This window comes from Mastigoproctus giganteus, chromosome 7 (assembly GCF_048544385.1).
Source record: "Mastigoproctus giganteus isolate SK-2022 chromosome 7, ASM4854438v1, whole genome shotgun sequence".
NCBI lineage: Eukaryota > Metazoa > Arthropoda > Arachnida > Uropygi > Thelyphonidae > Mastigoproctus > Mastigoproctus giganteus.
In genome coordinates, this window is record NC_143581.1 from 207,027,634 (window position 1) to 207,048,372 (window position 20,739).

The window sequence follows — 20,739 nt, forward strand, 5'->3', positions numbered from 1 at the left end:
TAGAATGTAATTTTTAGGAAATGTGTATGAAGGAAGGTTGTTCCAGAAAACAGCAGTTGAATGAATAAACAAGGAAGATGAAAAGTTTTTGGTTCTGTGAGTTTGAAGTTGGACAGTAAATGGATGTTGGCTGGTGGTGGTGGCATGTGTTTGAACTGTTCTGAAAGAGTGAGAATTATAGAAGTCAATTCAGAAGAACAGTGCCCATGGAAGTATCTGTAGAAAAGGCGTGCTGCCTTTTCTACAGATACTTCCATGGTGGATTTGCAATTTGTATAGAATGAACAGCTGTTTGTAAGAAAAGTAACGCCGAGAGCAAAAGTTTTGGAATCAGAGGAAGCAATATTTGTAATGTGCTTGTACCAAGAGGGATTAGAAGTCAGGGTAATCCCCAAAAGAGATTTATCATCTTGCTTAGAAATCGGAGTGTTGCCAAAGATAAGACAGGACTGAGTTTTAGAAGGATTGAAATCAACTAAGTTGTCTTTTCTCCACTGGAGAATTACCTGGAGATTGGCATTTATGGAATTGGTAGCGGATATTAGAGAAGTTTAAGCTGATTGAGCAGGGCAAGGTTTCTCAAAGTGGAATGCAATGTGCTATCGTCAGCAAAATTATGGATAGGATTTCTGGTCAATGAAAGAAGGTCATTAATATACAAGAGGAAAAGAATGGAGGGGAAGAACTGAACTTTGGGGGACATCAGCATTAGCAGTGAAGTTAAAGACGAGAGCCATCTACCATCACCCTCCGTGAGCAGTCAGAAAAAAACTGGATAACCAATTACAAAGAACAGTTGAAAAACCATAAGATGGAAGCTTGTTTAGAAGATCTCTATGCCAAACATGATAGAAACTCTTCGAAATGTCAAGAGCAACTGCTTGTTTCACCAAACTTTTCCATTTAATCTGTTCATAAATTGGTAACATAGGCCAGAATATCACCTGTGGATCAACACTGACGATCATTGATCAGATGGAAGGTTTCTAGATTGAGTTGACAGTTAAGTGATTTTTCCATTACTTTAGAAAGAATAGAAGTAATTGGATGGGAGGGATTTGTCACCCTTTTTAGGAACTGGCTGGATATGAGCAAATTTCCAAGCAGAAGGAAAAATGCCTTTTGGAATAAGAAAGTGAATAAAGATGGCATAGAACTGGAGTAAGTTCAGGAGTGCAGGTTTTGAGAACAAGTGGAGAAATACCATCAGGACCTGGAGCTCCATTGAGAAATACCATCAGGACATAATCTTCATTATGTATCGAGATTGGTGTCACAAATTTGCAACCAAATTTTGAACAGTTATTTAAAAATATCCAGCCTTAGTCATCTCATTAAATGTTAAGTTTTGTCTGGTAAATGTTATTTTGTATTGTACTTTATAAAATTTTCAAATATTTCAATTTTAGGTTTATCATTATTTATTCACCTTAATATTGAAAAGCAGTGATCCGTTTCAGGTTATAAATTTTCTAAAAGGAGCATTTAAAACCAAAAGTAAAGTATTTTTTTTAAAACAAAAGTATTTCAAACAAACTAAAGTATTAAAAAAAAAACAAAAGTAAGTCATAATTTTAATAAAATCTCAAAAATAAATCACTGACAGATTTGTTGCACATAAAAGTACTGGGAATTTGCATTTTTTTTATACAGCTTGAAAAGAAAAAAATGATAATGTGAAAATAGAAACTTTTACGAGTAACAAGATATGGAAAATGTGGCACAATTTTTTTTTTTTTTTCTCGAATTGCTGTGTGGCCCGAAAAATAAATTAACTTTGAATACGGTCCCTGTAATGGGAAAGTTTGGACACCACTGCTTTATATTGTTTATAATTGTAAAGAAATGGCCTTAGGACTACCTTTTTTAACATAACTTTGGTATTTCAGTATCAATCGTACATATCAGAATTAAACAATTCAGTGATCACTGAATTGTGACCACCCATCTAATGCCATGTTGGGCCACTATTCACCTAGGCATTGACATCCACAAGATGTTTGTAGGGATCCATGCTACCTGCTGCAAGGCTTTCCGGAGTGCCGAAATTGATGATGGATGCTTATCAATACACCTCGCTTCCCATTCAGAAACATCCCATACTGTTTAATTGGATTGAGGTTAGACAGATTTGGAGGCTAATCGGGATGGGTGATACTATTACTGTGTTCATTGCGGCACTTGTGCACATTGTAGGCCTGATGACAATGCATTATCTTCTCGTAAGATCCCATTTTTGTCTTGGAAAAATGCAACATGGCGGGGGTGCAAGTGGTCTCCTAAGAGCCGCTGGCAAACCTCACCAGTGAAATGGTCCACGTGCACCAGAGATCGTAGTTCTTGCCAGCAAAATAAGTCCTGTATTTAAGCAACCACTGCCACCTGTCTGGCTAGCATGCACGATGGGGGCCATGGACTCGTGTTGCACCAGGTATTTGGACCCGTCCAACCTGCACACTCATTTCCAGTTCTCCAGTGTCCAACATAGCACGTTGACATAACAGCATTCACTGTCAGTGGTGATGGTCAGTGAGGAGCAGGTGAGCCATGAGTTGTCTGTTGTGGAACCCATATATCTGAGTGTGCAACACATTGCCGTTTGGGATATTGTTCTTGCATTTCCCATATTGTATTGCAATTAACTGTTGCACTGACCTGCTGTTGAACCCCCTACAACATGCTGCACCCTTTGCTCACCACAAACATCCACCTTGTATAATCTTTACAGTTCTGTTGGCAGAAGATGGTTGGTTTGACTCATTCAACATCATTCTTTGTACACCTTTACCACAGTGTGCCATGAGCAACCCACAAAATGTGTCATTTCCAATCTGGAAGTGCCCAATGCATGATCTCCCACAATCATACTTTTTGAAACTTTGATATCTTTACTACATTTCATAATTGCTCCTTTATTACTTTAACTTGCATAACCAGATGCAAATTACCACTGCTGTGTTGCATAAAGCTGTTTGGCTTCTTATACTGTGAGCTGTGCAGCATACTCCATTACAGATGGGGTGGTCATAATGACTGAATGTATATTTGAAGGTTGTTTCATATGTCTAGAAATAGACCTAAATAGTAAATTCACCATTCAGGTAAATGCTGCCATATCTTATGTATTTCAGAGTAATTATAGATAATTTATAATATATGTTGGCCAGAAAAATAGCTTTGAAGAATAGAATAAAAGCTGCACTTAGTTTTTATAATGAGAAATTAATATTTAAATCTTCCCTACTATAGAATATTATTTCCACATGTAAGGTGGTGCTCCTAAACAATCCAAATAAGAGCAGTCAGGTTAATTAATGATCCATCTATTACAAACTCTGTTCCCTATCACACGGGTGTTTAGTTCTGTTATGTGCCTTGTCAACAGATTTTCACGAGTTATTGTTCTTCTGAACTGGTATCTGTAATTGCATCAGTATTTAAAACTGCAACCTGTCTCTCAGTTACTCAATGTTCAATTACTGTTCAACTCCAAGCTCACAGGCTTAGCTTTTCCATTTCTTTATCTATTCTTTCTGTTTCATGGAACAATTCTTTAAAATGTATTTCCCAAAAAATAGTTTACAGAAATTCAAGGCCATTATCAGCAAGTATGTCTTCTCAACCTTCAACCATATATTGTACTAAAATCTATTGTTTGGACCCCCCCCCCCCCAATTTGTTTCAGTGAATAGTGGTATAGAAAAGGTTAATGTGACAATGAAAACCTCCATTTTTAAAGTAAATTCTTGTATACACGTGTTTATCACTGAATTATAAATACCTGCATAACGTACTAGACCTTGACACTCCATGGCATGGACTATAGAGATAAAAACAATACCTAAGGTATGGCTTACTAAGTTCTAATACTTTGGGTGGCAGCCCTTGACTCTAGGTAGCCATTCTCATGTATTTCCTTCCTACACAAGGAAATATTTATTCTCCCCCACATACAACTGGCACAGAATACATCTAATTTATAGACAATATATTGATCCTTTCATGGCCCTAGTTACCTTTTACTTTAGCAACCCAGTCAATGAATTTTAAGTGGCTGTGAATTGTGATTTTAAAATGATTATTTATAGGAAAGATTTTAATTAATTAAAGCTGTTAATAAGATATCTAACTGAATGAATGTTTCCTAATTTAATCCATTTACAGACTCCTGATGCCCCAGTTTCTATCAGTGGTGATATAAATGGGCTAAACAAAGGGCTGCATGGATTTCATGTTCATGAGTTTGGAGATAATACTAATGGTATGTATAAACTGTTAAGCTGCATAGACATTAAATCAGAATTTTTGAAGAATTTAGCAATGTTTGTTGGATAAAACCTATAAAATTTTAAATTGCTCTGATTATAGCATTGTTTTTAAAAGAATCTAATTCCTAGAATCTTCCAATTTCTTGAATATTAAATCAGCATTTTGCATTTGGTTTGGGTTTTAGTAGGTCTCTAATGAATTGTTTTAAGCCAGTGGTGCTGAAATTAATTTATATTGCTACTTGTAATAAATAAGACTTTGTAAAGCTGAGAAACTGATTTTTAGGTGTGAGATTCTAAATTTCACACTTGATACCTTATTTTTTGTTGCAAAGAGATTGATAGGTCTCAAATTAACTGCTATTTTTGCGGCACTTTTTAATTGCACTTGTTCTGTCACTTTTCTATTGCACAGACTTTTTTTCACAACCAGCATTGGCTCAAAGAATTATTTGCTCTGAAATTGCGATGACCAGTATAAATTGCTAGAGAAACTGACGTCCAGTTTACGTTACCTTGTAACCTCTAACAGTTGCCATTGTGGATTCTGTTGATATCGGTCCATGTTTATATCACTCATCTACTGACAGTTATGAAAAAGTGTTCTGAAAAACTGCAGTTGAGTTTCCTTTATTCCAGTTTTTCCCACATTTTATTAGAAACTTTATTCTTGTAAGGTCTTGTAACTAAGTTTTCATCTTGTCTTGTTTTGGTCCATTTGCTCATCAGCTATTTGTTGATGGATGGCTCTTTTTCTTAAACTTGGTTAATGTCAAACCCTCTCAGAATGCTATTTTCTTATAATTACAGGCAGTTCCTGCTTTAAGAGTTCCTGGGTTTGAGTTTTTTTTTTTTAAGTATCAACAAAATCAAATATTAATTGCAATAAATAAATGCTAAACATTCATAAATACAGCATTTCAAGCCACTTGCGTAGCTATACAATAGTACAGTACTTAATATTCTATAGCTACATGTAGTACTGTAAGTTTTTGTTCAGGCAGATGAGAGCATCTCACTGACTTGCATAACATAAAGCAGTTACCACACTGACGTTAGTGTTGCTCATTTTCACTGTCTTGCTTATTTCAAATTTATCCAACTTATTATTAATACTGTACAGTATGCCTAAACAAGGTAATACTACAGAGAGATTTTAATAATAAAAAAAACAGTGAAGAGGAATAACATTGGAAACAAAATGATCATAAGCAAACATGATCTCATTCTTCATTGACCGATGATGAAGAATAAACGTTCTTTAACATTTGTATGACAAAAATAATTTATAATTTGCTTGATTTTGTAGCTATGTTCATTTCTTTGGATAAATCATTGTTTAAGCATAAACTATTGTTTTGTTAACCTTTATTTAACATTACTATGGTCAAATTTTATTGTTGAGAATATAACAGTGTTTAGAACATTACGTCTATGTATGGGAAACGAATTCTTGCTTTACGACACATTAGGAGTGAATTAACTTGTCAAGTCGAACTACCTGTATACAAGGTTGAGTTTCTCATTGCCAAAGAAGAAAAAAGGTTTTCAATTTCACTTTTAATATCTTCTTACAACTAAGGTTACAGAATTTATTGGGTATTCAGAAACTATCACCTTGTTATAGTTTAACTTTTTCTCAACATCACATCACTTTGAATTAATCTCTTATGCAGGAATTGTTAATTCCTTTCATGTATAACAATGTCCCTTTTAGTCAGTTAAAAAGATAATTGCCCTATGATTTCATTAACCTTGGTCCCTAGTCTTGTTCTATCCATATATATATATAATTTTTTTTTTTCTCTGAAATTGAGTCACTCAGAATTAAACATCTTGTTTATAGTGACTTTTGTCCCTGATACTTTTCACTTGCATCCATATGCAAGTGAAAAGGCTCCAAAATAGTTTCAGTATTTGATGAGCTTCCTCTAATTTAATTTCTTCCAGGTCCCTTTTCTTCAGGGTATCAATCTCATCCAATTGAGTTTATGCTTAATTTTTTGCTCTCCCTGCATCTAGGACACACACACAAGGAATCATCAAAGATACTATTGCCCTTCTGGAGATACCCTCAAACCTAGATATAGCCTCCTTGAGCAGTAATGCACTTTGCATAACTGTAGCAAAAGATTCTTATTGGTATAATTGCTGGCTAGCAGATCTGGTACACCTGGTTGGACTGCATGGAGATCATCTGGAGTTCTCTTTTCTGTGAAAGGCAACCTTATAGTGTTGGTTCATTTTTGGGAAAAGGAAAAAGCATGAGAGATCAGAATGTGTTTTAGTGAGCTCTGGTTGCAGGAAAATGAACTATGTGCAGGTGTTGTGCAACAATGTTGCCTTTTGACACCCACTGTGCTGGATGTGTGACTGAATTGCCTCTTGCAGCTTGGTGCAACATCTGTGTTCTTTATTCTCCGGTAACTTTGAGGAATAAATTACAGTGGTACCTTGGATTGCGAGTAACTTGGTCTGTGAGTGTTTTGCAAGACGAGCCAAAATTTTTAATAAATTTGATAAATAGCACCTTGTATAACACATGTTTACACTACACGAATTCGATCATACACGATTTATAAATAGGGGAAGTTATCTTATATAACACGAACCGAATTCACTTATGCATGATTTACCTTTGTGTTTTCAAGAAATGGCAGTCAAACGCAGAATCACCCCAACCGGATGCAACATGATAGGAATGAAGAGAAGATTCTGAAATTTATTTGTTTTTTATATCAGTGAAGGGGAAACAATTTCACCATAATAACATAAAAACCAACAATTCCAGCTATTGGTATAATCACAAATGCAATTAGATTGGGTTTACTACCAGTTTATAACATATTCCACTAGCAGGAATGCAACTGGAAATTGTTTTATGGTAGTAACCCCTAGAAATGTGCTTTAGTAAAATGTTGAGGTGTTAATAATGTGTCTCTGCCTTTACGGTGTTTATTCAGTTGCTACACACGAGCAGCTTTGTTTATGTGTATCAAAGGTGCCTCCTCATTTTCTAATTGTGCTTTATTCCCTAAAAATTGTCTGCCGAGTGTCACGTGATCACATGCTGATCAGGATTGTGGGTAATCGTCTCGCATGATCGGTCTCAGTCGGCATACCTCATTTGTATACAGTCAACATTTGTGCTAGCATTGTGACCACGTGTATGTGCGTAAAACATCTTTTTTATTTTGTGTTCAAATATAGTGACTGTTCTTTATTAACTGTACACTATAAAAATGGCCCCAATGAAAAAAAGGGTTGAAAAGGAAGGTGGTAAGGAGATAATTACGGTAGAAATTAAGAAGGAAATCATCAGGAAGCACGAACAAGGTATGAAAGTGGCTGCCATCGCAAGATTTTATAAGAAGTCTACGTCAACGATTTGCACAATATTAAAGAAGAAAACTAAGGGGACTAGATGTAGCAAAAGGGGTCACGAGAATATCAAAGCAACGGCCATCTTTTCTGGAAGATGTAGAAAAGTTGCTTTTGGTGTGAATAAACAAAAAGCAACTAGCAGGTGATACTGTGACCGAGAACTTGATCTGTGAGAAGGGAAAGGCCTTGTATGCCGACCTTGTAAGTAAACTGCCAGGTACGTCTACAGAAAACGAAGAAGGCTTCAAGGCGAGCAGGGGATGGTTTGATAACTTTAAGAGAAGTGGTGGCATCCATAGTGTTGTGAGGCACGGAGAGGCTGCAAGTTCGGACGCTGAGGCGTTCGTTGCAGAGTTCCAGAAGCTCATGGTTTCTGAGTGTTACCTGCCGCAGCAAGTTTTTAATTGCAACGAGATGGGGCTTTTTTGGAAAAAGATGCCAAAGAGGACCTACATTACAGCAGAAGAGAATGCAATGCTCGGTCACAAGCCCATGAAAGATCGTCTCACCCTCTTGCTGTGTGCTAATGCAAGCAGTGATTTCGAAGTCAAGCCCCTGCTCATGTATCATTCTGAGAATCCACAAGCCTTCAAGAAATGCGAAGTGCAGAAGAGCCAGTTAAACGTTATGTGGAGGTCCAACAGCAAGGCTTGGGTCACTCGTGTCTTGTTCGTTGAGTGGATCAACGAGGTCTTCAGTCCTACAGTGAAGAAATACCTTTTAGAAAAAAAACTGCCACTCAAAGTCTTGCTGGTTATGGATAATGCTCCTGCTCATCCTCCAGGCCTTGGACGACTTACTGGAAGAATTAGAGTTCATTAAGGTCAAGTTCCTTCCTCCCAACATTACTCCAGCCCATGGATCAGCAGGTCATTTCGAACTTTAAAAAGCTTTACGTCAAGGCACTGTTTCAGCGATGCTTCGAGGTGACAGAAGGAACTAACCTTACCCTCTGAGAGTTTTGGAAAAATCATTTCCATATCGTAAACAGCCTCAGGATCATTGATAAAGCCTGGGATGGGGTCACCAAGAGAACCCTCAATTCTGCTTAGAGAAAACTGTGGTCTGATTGTGTTGAGGGGTTTGCTCATGAACAGGAGCTGCTGATGAAATTGTCCTTGGGGATGACCATGGGACTGGAGGTGAATAAGGACGACATTCAAGAGCTGGTGGAGGAACATGGCCAGGAGTTTACAACCGACAAACTGATGGATTTGCATCACGAGCAACAGCAAGTGGTTATGGAGATCTTGTCAGAGGAGGAGAAAAAAATGGAGACATCCCTCTCTCCAAATGAGATTAAGGTGTGCAAAATGTGGGAATCAGTGCAAAATTTTGTCTGAAAGACAAAATTTTGCACTGATTCCCACATTTTGCACACCTTAAAATTACTACAGACAATTGGCAGTGCAAGCAATGAATCTGTTTAACGACAATGCAATGTCATATTTCCGTGAAATCCTCAAAAGGAGGCAAAAGCAAGTGTCATTGGATAGGTTCCTTGTTAAAGTCGCACAAAAAGAAAGTCAACAGATAGCAGTGATTCCGTTAGTGACAGTGAAAGTCTTCCTACCCAATAATTAATAAATTCATTGCTTTATGTATATTAAATTTAAATATTAAAAATATAAAAAGGTATGTATTTTGTATTAATCGTTTTTACAGTATATGAATATTTTTGAGCTTTGGGTTTCCATTATTTCTTATGGGGAAATCCGCTTTGATATAAGAGTGCTTTGGATTACGAGCACGTTTCCGGAACGAATTATGCTCGCAAACCCAGATACCACTGTATTAGTGCACAATACCATAATGGTTTAAAGAAAAACTTAATGTTGCTCCCTTTTGTCTTATCTTGCTGATTTTTTTTTTTTTTTTTTCTCTTGATCATAGCAAATGAGGCAGTTTTGAAGTTGATGCATGTTTTTGTGGGCTATAGAGAAAGTCTCTTCCCCCACTGATGATACTCAAGGAACAACAGTTTGCTATCAGATGCTTTGAGGCTGGTACAAATTTATCTGCTTTGTTGGTAAACATCTGAGGCACCTCACTGGGTTAACTAAATGCATGTTCAAATAATTGCTTAAAATACCATGACAGCTGTGTGAAATGTTTTTGCAAGTTTTTATCAATAGCCATACAGCAGATTGTCCAGTTCCAATTTTTTCAGGTGTACAACAGTTAAAGTTCTTCCAACACAGCAGTCTGTTGAATTATCTTTTCACTCTTTGAAGCTACTACCAAAAATAGTAGTACATGATAGAGAATCATTTCTCTAAACCTGACATTTTCAGTTTGTTTGCAAAATATGATACTTGTATTATGGAACAAATTTTGACATTTTTCACTCAAACTGATAAAATAAAGTAATTTCAAATACATTCAACAATGAAACGTGCTCAGTGATTAACTTGGAAAGTTCTGTGCAGGCATCCACTATATGGGATCTGATGGGTCCCTCTTGAAAAGCACATGTGCTTTTAATCATTAATTAATATGCAGTCTCCATAGCCAGGTTGGAAGGAGCAGCAGTGCATAGCACATGCTTCTTGATTAGACTGGAGCTCAAGCCTGTCACCACCAAATACGGAGGATGTGGAAAGGTCAGGGAATGACCACCGCATATTCCCGGAGCAATATGGCCTTAGTTGCTAATGCTCCTTAAAAAAAAAAAATTAAAAATCTGAATTTTTCATTCCCAAACCTTTGGGAGTGAAAAATTGTTTACTTGGAATTATGCATGTGAAGAACTTGTCAGATCCCAGGCAGCTATTTACCATTTTTCCTTTTGTTTCAACATGCTGAGTTCATTTTTAGCATCTCATAAACATGTTCCTCAAAGGTGTTATTCAAAATTGGCATATTGGCTGACGTGGTTGAGGAATTTGCCACAGAAAGTAGTTCCTCTTTGTTTTATGTTTAATTGTTATGTAAAATGTGTTTTACTCAGTTTTATTATTGATGTAAAATTGTTAAAGCAAGAAACCATTATCTGTTTATTCCTTTGATGAAATGTGGGCAAGTTTTAAATTGCTCCCTCTTATGGTACTGTGATTGGAAAATGGAAGTTTCTATTAGTTCTCTTTATTCTCAAGCACCCAAATATCCATTAGGTATTTGGGTGGTTGAGAGGAGTTGTTGGGCAAAAATTGTGTGATGCTTTGCAGCTTAATATTCAAATCAACTGCAGTTCCTAGTATTTTCCTTCAAAGGGTGTTTAACAATTTCAATTGACTTTTACTGATACTGTAAATAACAAGAAAATGGCTCAGTTGGCAGCCAAATTGGAAATGCTGCAAAACATTTCCAATTTATGGCAAGGAGAAAGCTGTCTTCATTTTTAAATTTTAAGGGAAAAAAGCTTTCTCCAGAAATTATTTTTAGTGTTCATCAATAATTTACATGTCTGCTATTTTTTTTGTAGCTGTTTGTACTGCACACATTTCTTGTGTCCATGGCTCTAAAATGCTATAGTCATTCAGTGGCAGACTGGGTCTAAAAATATTGGTTGCCAGGCGACAAGGGGCCCACCCACAACTATATTTTCAAGCTACTAAAAGGTCATTAACATTTTTAACGTTGTCTAATGTTATTGCAAGGGGGCCTAATTGTTTCAGGCAAGCTGACACCCTGACCAGTCTGCCACTGGTCATTCAGTATTATAGATGGAAAAAGTAGTCACTGCACCATTTCTTATACAAAAATATAAACTTTATACATCCTGCCCAGCATTGTTATTGATAATGGAGTGCCTGCTCAGGGGTTCAAATTAGCTGAAGTTTATTGAAGTGTTTAAAGAAATTTTCTTTGGAACTGTTTCCTGATGGAGTTGCTTTGAGCAGCACAGTGCTCAGCAATGCTGTTTTCAATTTAGTTTTGATTTATATGCATTCTGTGTCCAAATGATTGATTTTAGCTTACTATGTAGGTAGTTGCAACTTTTTTAAAATGGTCTTAAAGAGATCAAGTGAGTCAGCTAGCGCTAATCTTTTGTATTTAGTTAAGGATATAACTAATTTAACATTGTGACCATTACAGTATAGTGTAACTTGAAGTGTAAAGTATAACTTAACTAGATAACATAATACATATCACTGCATTAGCTTAATATAGTATTGTATAGTCAATTAATCAATTAAATTTATTAACCTCAATTTTCATTGTTAATTAAATCATATATGGAAATCATGCCCCAGACTAGAGCAGCAAATAAACTTGCACCACATCACTCCTGCTTCAGTTCTCAGGGGAGAACTGAAGGGGCAATTCTCAAATGCATCACAGTCAAAAAAAAAAAAAAAACAACTTGTGGAATATTTTCAGATCTTTCTGGAACAGGACATGATCTAGCCAAGGAGGATGTCTGTGTGTCTTAGGTGCAGTGTCAAGAAATTAGGTGCCAACTCAGCATTCTGATGAGTGTCTAGGGAGAGTTTGAAGAGTAAGGTAAATGCAGTCAAAGGAATTAAAATGGGGGGCTATCAAGCTCTCAGCTGCCCAGCTCAACCTCAGAGCTTACTGTTGTGCATCTGGCAACACAGCAGCAATCTTCAGGGCAGAATGTGCTGGCCCAATGGAAGCTAGTTATTGGTGACTATTTTCATTTTGGGAGATAGGAGATTGTCAAAAAGGACAGGTGGACTAGGACTAGGGTATGTATAGCAGGGACAAAAGGTTGGTATGGTTGTTAATGACAGTAAGGATGGTACTGCAACATGATCTGGAAAAGTTGAGCAGATGGGCTGAGAAGTGGCAACTGAAGTTGAACATTGACAAATGCAAAGTGCTGCATATGGGTAGCAGTAACCCCAGAATAACATACCAACTGTGCAGTACTACACTTAGGGTAGTAGAGAATGAAAAAGACCAGAGGGTAATTGTGCAGTCAGATATGAAGTTTTCTGAGCAGTCTACAAGAGTAGATCATGGTCTTGTCAATGATATACAGGAACGTTTCTAGCAGGGATAAGGAGGTGATTATCTGTTGAAGTTGATAGCTTAAATAAATTCAATTCAAGGCTGAACTATTCACTTTTGGAATGAATGGACAGGTGAAATGGGAAGGTGCATTTTTTGGCTGATGCTGTATAAGCTTGCTTTCTTGTATCATATGCCTTAGTTTTCTGATCAGTGCAGCAGTCTACAAGAGTAGCTTGTGATCTTATCAATGATATACAGTAATACCCCGACTTACACGAACTTGGAGTTACGCGGTTCTTGATTTTTTTCGTTTGGCAACACTGCCGCCCACTATCTTCAAGGTCGTTTTTCACATGCTATCGATATACGGTGCAATGGCAGAGAGTGAGAGCGAAAGATGAACAAAATTCAACTTTGCTGCCGCATGAGCTGCACACATACAAGAATTTGCATTCCAACTGTCATATTTATGTGTGCATTCGAATTCGTGCTCAACTTTTGTCGGAAATTACATCATTTTCACGAATAAAAAAACTTTCCAGGCTTTAAGGTTTCCAAAGACCGATTGACAATGATGGTCGGTGGGAATGCAGCTGGCGAGTGCAAGTTAAAACCTCTCTTAATTTATCGCTCCAAAAACCCAAGAGTTTTAAAAAATATATCTAAAATTAGCTTACCAGTGATTTGGAAGTCAAATCAAGCTTGGGTGACAGCTTCTGTTTTTGAGGACTGGTTTGGTCACCACTTCATACTCTAAGTCGAACGTTATTGCAAGTCTAAATAGATTCCATTTAAATTGATCCTTCTTATTAACAATGCACCCGGTCACCCTCCTGCCACCCTAATTAATTTCGACCGATGTGTGAAAGTTGTTTTTGCCTCCAAACACAACCAGCTTGCTTCAACCGATGGACCAGGGAGTCATCAAAACATTCAAGGCCTACTACACGAGGCATTCATTTGCACGTCTGAATGAAGCTATGAGACAAAATAGTGAGATATCTGTTAAAGACTTTTGGAAACAATTCAATGTTTTAGATGCCGTAAGAATCATTGAAGAATCTTGGGATGAAATTCACAAAAAAAACATTGAATGGTGTCTGAAAGAAACTGATCATGTCGCTCATATGATAGAAGTTGTTAATCTTGCCAGGCAATTAGATTTGGAAGTCAATGGTGATGTCAACGAGCTGTTGGATTCACATAGTGAGGAACTGACAATGAATGAGCTCATAGAGATGTGTGAGCAAAACGTCACTGAATTATCTGACACTTCAGACCCAGTTCCACCAGAAAAGCACATGACAATTGCAAGCTTGACAGGTCTCAGCTCAACTGAAAAGGGCTTAAAAATTTTAGAAAACATGCTCAAACAAAGAACGCGTTATAGCTACAAAGCAAGGAATAAAAAATTATTAGCTTGCTACGAAGAAATTCTGCGTGAAAAAAGAAGGCACTGTGTCGTCAGACGAATTTGTTAGATTTTATGAAGCCATCAACGTCGAAATAACTTTTTTACGTAATTTCTTTTTTTAATACATAATTTGTATTAATATGTATAAATAACTTCAATTTTAAATATTTTTCTTTTAAACTAGTGTTTTTGTTAGTCCTTGGTCCCAATTAAACAAAATTTATATGCAAAGTTTACCCCGACTTACGCGAATTCAACTTAAGCAATTTTCGTCGGACCCACCTATCGCATAAGTTCGGGCCCTTTCGTCGGACCCACATATCACCTAATTTTAAGGTGTGCAAAATGTATTACTGTACATGAATTTTTCTAGCAGGGATACGGAGGTGATTATCTCCTTGTATGAGGCAGTGGTCAGGCCACACCTTAAGTACTGCTATAAATCTGGAGGGCTTATTTTAGGGAAGATGTAGAGCTCCTTGAGTGAATACAGAGAAGGACAACAAGATTAGTGAGTGGAACAAAGGAGTGCTGTTACCAAGAATGGATTACATTCTGCAAATTGCAGAGTCTGGAGACTACGCACCTGCAAGGTGATCTGATTGAGGTGTATAAAGCCTTGAATGGTTTGAGCAAGCTCGATGCTGATGGGATTCTTTCTCTTGCTCAGATTATGCACCTGAGGGGGCATAAATTGTTATTGAGGAAAGGCAGTTGTAGAATAGATGTGTGGAAATTTGCTTTTAGCCAGTGGGTGGTTGACTGCCTGGAACTGGATGGTTGACTGCTTCCATCTTTTGTTGAAGTTGACAGCTTAAATAAATTTAAGGTTGAACTTGATACTTTTGGAGTGAAGGGATGGGTGAAATGGGAAGGTGTATTTTTTGGCTGATGCTATATAAGCTTGTTTTTTGTATCATATGTCTGCTAATGTGAAGGTATCAAACTTTGATATTCTGAAAAGTCTGGATTTGGGAAGTGCTAGATTTGAACTGCATTTAGTACTTTTGGGTGATTTGAAAGTCCAAGTTATTGCAAGCTGTTATTGTAAATAATGCAAATACAGTATACATACAAGGTTCTGTGATTTTCAAATATTCTTTCTTGCATTTTATTGAACATACAGTATTGTATTTGTTTCATTGTATAATTTTTTTAAAGTTTTTTTTATATTTAAAGCTTTAAATTTTTCTGCTGCACATATGTAGAGAAATGGGGTTTTCAAATTAGTCAGACACTGATTACCCAAACCAGTTAGAATTATTTCCATTATATTTATGGATAAATCATCCCTGCTTAAGGTGGATTCACTTAGTGCTCTGTTTTTATGGCTCTAATTAAGAGTGGGGAGGGTGCCTGTACATAGAGGATATTACTAAATCAAAAAAGGTAACTTGTTTAAAATTCTGATTAATTTCTGACATTAATATCCATTTAATCTTGTTCAACCAAGATGAAATAAGACCAGTTGGATAGTTTAATACTGAAAAGTATTTATGTACAAAGTGTTCACTTTACAAAGGTTCAGAATTCCAAGAGACTCCATAGAGCACGTTTCATACTTTCCCTAGCCCATGTGCATTCTCAATTCTTACACGAAAAGGGGTTAAGATCTGAGTTGGAGATTCCCCTTGGATTGTGACAGCAATATAGCTGCTTGTAATTGATCTTTATTTTGCATGTGACCAAAAGCATTGGGAAAGGCATTTTAATGTTACTGCAAAATAAATGTATTTATTATGGTGCAATATTGTAAGTTTTTCTAGTCTGTTATAAAGATTAAATAACATTTAATTTGTGTTGTCATGTATATTGCTGTATGATAAGCTTTTTAAATTGTAGGTTGTACTAGTGCCGGGGCTCATTTTAATCCACATGGCAAAGAACATGGTGGTCCAGAAGATGAAAACCGGTATGCATTTTTGTATTTAATAATTGTAGAAGTTTATATTGATCTCTTAGTTATAGTGAAATGTTATTTTCTTTAAAAGATTGTGTGCAAGATTGAGAACTGGAAAAGTAACACTTCACTGCACTGGTTAAAATGACTTAATTTAGAATTCTTAAAACAGGGATTGGAATTTTAAATACTTTGTGGTTTTTGAATTAAGAAATGAAATGAATACTTTCACTTATGAGGGCTGCTTTGAAAACTTATGGCATTAGTCCATAACTTCCAAAAAAATGTATGGCACTAGCCCATAAATTTTTTATATTAATGATATCAACATACTATATAACTCATTTTCAGCCACTGTCAATCTGCTGCAGGATGAAGGCCTCAATGTTTCCAACAACTGTGGTCCTGTGCTTTGTTGGCATTGTACACCAGCAAATTTCACAATTTCATTGATGCACCTCATCTTTGGCCTTTTTCCTGAGCATTTAGTCAGTCAAGTGGTATCCATTCCAAAATTCATTTAGTCCATCCATTGTCAGTTCTTCTCGATATCTGACCTGCCCACTTCCTTTTTTTAAGCACTTTATTCTTTCAATGATGTTGCAACCTTGGTTTGTTAGCAAATCCATTCACGTTTTCAGTCTCTTTTGGTCATGCTGTATGAAGAAATGAAATTTTTGGATATAGCGTACACATGGTAGGAATATACCCAGATCGTCTGCAAACTTGGACATTAATCTTGATATACCATCATCAATATTATTTATAAATACAGAAAACAACAATGGACCCAACACTGAACTCTGAGGGACTCCACTAATAACATTAGTCCATGATGAGCAGTGTCCATTAATTACCACTGTCTTCTGCCACTCAACCATCCCTTTATCCATAGCAATAATTTGCCACCAATGCCACACTGCTCCAATTTGTGCAGCAGTCTTCCTTGTGCAACAGTATCAAAAGCCTTTCTAAGATCCAAATATATAACATCAGAGTTATTCCCTGCATCCAATTCTTTTGTGACTGCATCATAGTATCCAATCAAATTGGTCAGGCAAAACTTTTCCTTAACAAAACCATGCTGTGTATGAGATATAACTGATATCTTGTCTATATGATCCTGCAGTGCTTCTTTAACCAGTGCCTCCATTAATTTTCCTGAACAGAAGTTAAACTAACAGGTCTATAATTACTTGTGTTGCCCCTTGATCCTCCTTTGTGAATTGGGGTCACATTTGCGCATCTCCAGTCCATGGGTACCTCCCCTGAGTCCAAAGAAGCTCTCATAATTATGGCTAAGGGTTTGCTTACTTCCTTTGCTGCCTCCTTTACTATAACTGGATAGATCCCATCCACCCTGGGTGCCTTTTTTATGCTTATCCTCAACAATTTCTCCTCCACTTTGCTCTCAGTTATTACAAAATCATCTAGCTCACTACCAAAGTTTACTTCACTTCTGGCATTCCCCTTCCTGAATAACTCCATGTGTGAATGTAAATGCAAAATACTCATTTAGATTGATGACCCTGCTCTGTTAGCCACCTGAGCAGGGTCATCAACAGTTGAACCCTTAATATCCAGTGGACCAATCTGATTCATCCCTTTCCTTCTAGAGTTTTCATAGGTAAAGAACTCTTTTCTGTTTTTCTTTGCATCCTTTGCCAAGGATTTCTCATAATCTGCCTTTGTCTGCCTAATCTCTTTTGTGACTTGGTTACAGATCAGCTTATATCTATCATAGGCTTCAATGTCACCCATTAATTTATATGTACCTCATGCATTTTTTCCTCTGCCATATGTCTCATTAGTTCATCTGACATCCATTTAGGCCTAAACCTTGAACAATATTTCTTAGTTGGTATGTAAAGCCTAGTAGCATTCCAAGATAATGCTTTGAATGCTTCCCATTTTGAATTTGCTGTTGGTAACATTAGTTGGTCCCACTGTATAGTTTAAATACTGTCTCGGACCATCAGTTGCCTTTACAAAAGCAAAAACCTTTCCTTTACCCCTGATGGTAGTTACCTCTTTGAGTAAATCCCACTTCAGCACACTGTGATTGCTGCCACCTAGTGGTTCCTTTATCTGTAGATTCTTAATGCATGAAGAATCACTACTGATAATCAGAACAAGAATACTACTCCCTCTAGTTGCCTCCCGAACATGCTGATGTAGAAAACAATCATCCAATAAATCCCCAAAACCCTTTCTAGTGTGTGTGAGTGACCAACCCACAAATTCCAGTCAATATCTGAGAAATTCAAATCCCCCATTATAGGACTGATTTACTGGCCCACTGGATTTCCCTGTACAGTTTCTTGTTATACTCATCAGAGCCATTAGGACTATAGCACACTTCTACTCTCAATTTTGATCTCCCAGTGCTTATGTCACACCAAACTGACTTGACACTGCACTGTCCAGTGATGTCGACTGGCTTCACTTCCTTGGATTTAGTTTCTTAACTAATAGCATTACCCTTCCTATCCTTTCTGTACACATTGTACTCCCCAAATTCCAGTTCTGCATTCCTTATATCTGTGTGACATGTCTCTGATATTCCAACAATATCTGCTTTTGATGTTTTGAGCATTACCTTAAATTTATTTACCAAACTCCTAGCATTGGTGTACATGCAACTATACATGCACCTGTTCCTATTCTTAGCTACCCTAACACAACCCATGTGTTTACTTGTACCGCAATGACTCCCAGCAGTCTCTGAAATATCCTGCATCTTGTTTTCCAGGCTGCTGCTCATTCCAATAGAAGCAGTGCAAGAATCACTTTCACCTCTGCCAGTGGCTACTGTTAATCTATTAGTCCTTGTATCCCCCCAAGCTAGCAGTTTTCCAACCACCTAACACTGCCTCGATAGCATCAGCAAATATTCTTGCACCCTTTCTATTTAAGTGTATCCCATCCCTGCAGAAGCAGTCTCTCCTGTTAACAAGTACACACAGTGTACTTGTTAACAACTCTGGGTTGTTAACAAGTACACTGTGTATAAGTACACAGAGCAGAATGTAAAAAAATTCTACCCCTTGAGCCTTGCACAATCTTTCCAGGGCCGAATTGATAGACAAGGCTCTCGCCATATACTCCCTCCTATTGTCTGGGCAGAATTGCAGAATCAACCCTAATTCATGGCTCTTTTTCAACAGTGACCTGTACTTAAGTAATTCCGCCAGTCTCCTACTCTTAATATCATTAATGCCAATGTGTACAATAATATCACCCTTTGTGCCCTTACAAGAATATATCTGCTCTATATCATCAACCTTTGCCCCCTGGCAGACATACCCTGGTCCTGTTCCACCTATCCTTTTTTACATACCATGTTCCCCTGACAATAGTCACCAAGGTGACATTAGGTAGAATGTGCTGGTATGGCACCAGCACATTCTACCTTTGCGGTTTCTGCTGTGTTGCATTAATGATCAAGTGCCAACTCTGACGTTGATGTGGGCAGCTGAGAGCTTGATGGGCCTCTCAATTTAGATCCTTCAAGGGCATCCACCCTGTCCTTCAAACTCTCATATAGGCCCATAACAATGCTGAGCTGTCGCCTGATTTCCTTACATCGCGTGCACGCACACAAAGACATACTCCATGGCAATATCATGTCCCGTATTCGATTGTTCCACAGACATCAAGTAAGCAGTGCATTTTAGAAGGCTGATTCAGAGGGCAACTCTGCCCCCCCCCCCCCCCAGTTCTCCCCTGAGCCACAGCACTCCCATTAGCTTGAACCTTTTGCTTTGCTGCTCTGGTCTGATTCAATTTCAGTACAAAATTATAACCCTAAACTTGTATTCCAACACAGTTATAACACTATCTATTTATATATTTTTTTTCAGTATCGAGTATTATCTAAGAGTTCCATTTATATAACTTGCGTATCAAGTTATGTATTAATTATGTTACGTTTGTAAAATCTAAGTCATATTTATTTAGTTAAAAAGTATAATTTAATTGACAATGAAGTTTTTAACAAGATTAATAGATTTTACTGATTAATTGACAGTATTATATAATATACTATCTAGTTCAGGATATAACGTATTTTATAACAATGGCGGCAAGTTACTTACAGTAAATCTACAGACACTTAAATACTAAATTAAATTCCAAAGTCTTTCTGTCTCAATTCAGAATAAACCAAGGATCTTGACTAGGTCTATAAGCTACTTATAGAAAATAATTTAATATAATAATTGGTCAATAAAGCAGTTAAATATGGCTAAAAAACATTCCGTTCAGTGGAGCTGCAAAACTTGTTACACGAGGATTATATACCCTTACCGATACTAAGTAATAACCTACAAAATCTATTTAAGTTAAACTTTAAACTAAGTATTGTAAATTGGAATATAAAGCTACTCTAGAAAATAAGTTAATATGCCAATTTAAGCTAATAAAACAGAAAACTATTTCCAGGAGCAGTAAAAACTTCGCCTGCACAAGGTTTTTCTTTTTCCAAAAAGAGAAAAAAAAAAAAAGATTATACACTAGGTGACCCAGCAGCCTCCTAAAAAGTTACCAACAAGTTTGGTCTGGTGTACTAACTAGCAGCCAGCCTGCAAACACCGTTTTAGAGCTGTACCCTCCTTGTAAGGAAGCTTGGATCTTGCTGTGATGTCCATGATAACCTCAAGTTATACTGCATGATGGAAGAGATGGGGGAAGGGTTGACTGGAACTTAGCTCATTTAGGTCTAATCTTTGAACAGTTTCTTCATTGATATGAAAAGCCTAGTAGCTTCTTTGATTACGTGCCATTTAGAATTTGCTGTTGGTAACATCAGTTGGTCACACTGCACAATTTAAACTGTATGAGACCACTGTAGT

General features: G+C 37.0%; 1 protein-coding gene across 1 annotated transcript in view; it reads left to right on the forward strand.

Moving 5' to 3' along the window:
* Sod1 (Superoxide dismutase 1) overlaps positions 1 to 20,739 on the forward strand; it is a 55,193-nt gene that overhangs the window by 14,838 nt on the left and 19,616 nt on the right. The window contains exons 2-3 of the mRNA XM_090377388.1: positions 4,165 to 4,261; positions 15,829 to 15,898. Of these exons, the coding sequence (XP_090233514.1) occupies positions 4,165 to 4,261; positions 15,829 to 15,898 (167 nt within the window). The remainder of the gene's footprint in view (positions 1 to 4,164; positions 4,262 to 15,828; positions 15,899 to 20,739) is intronic.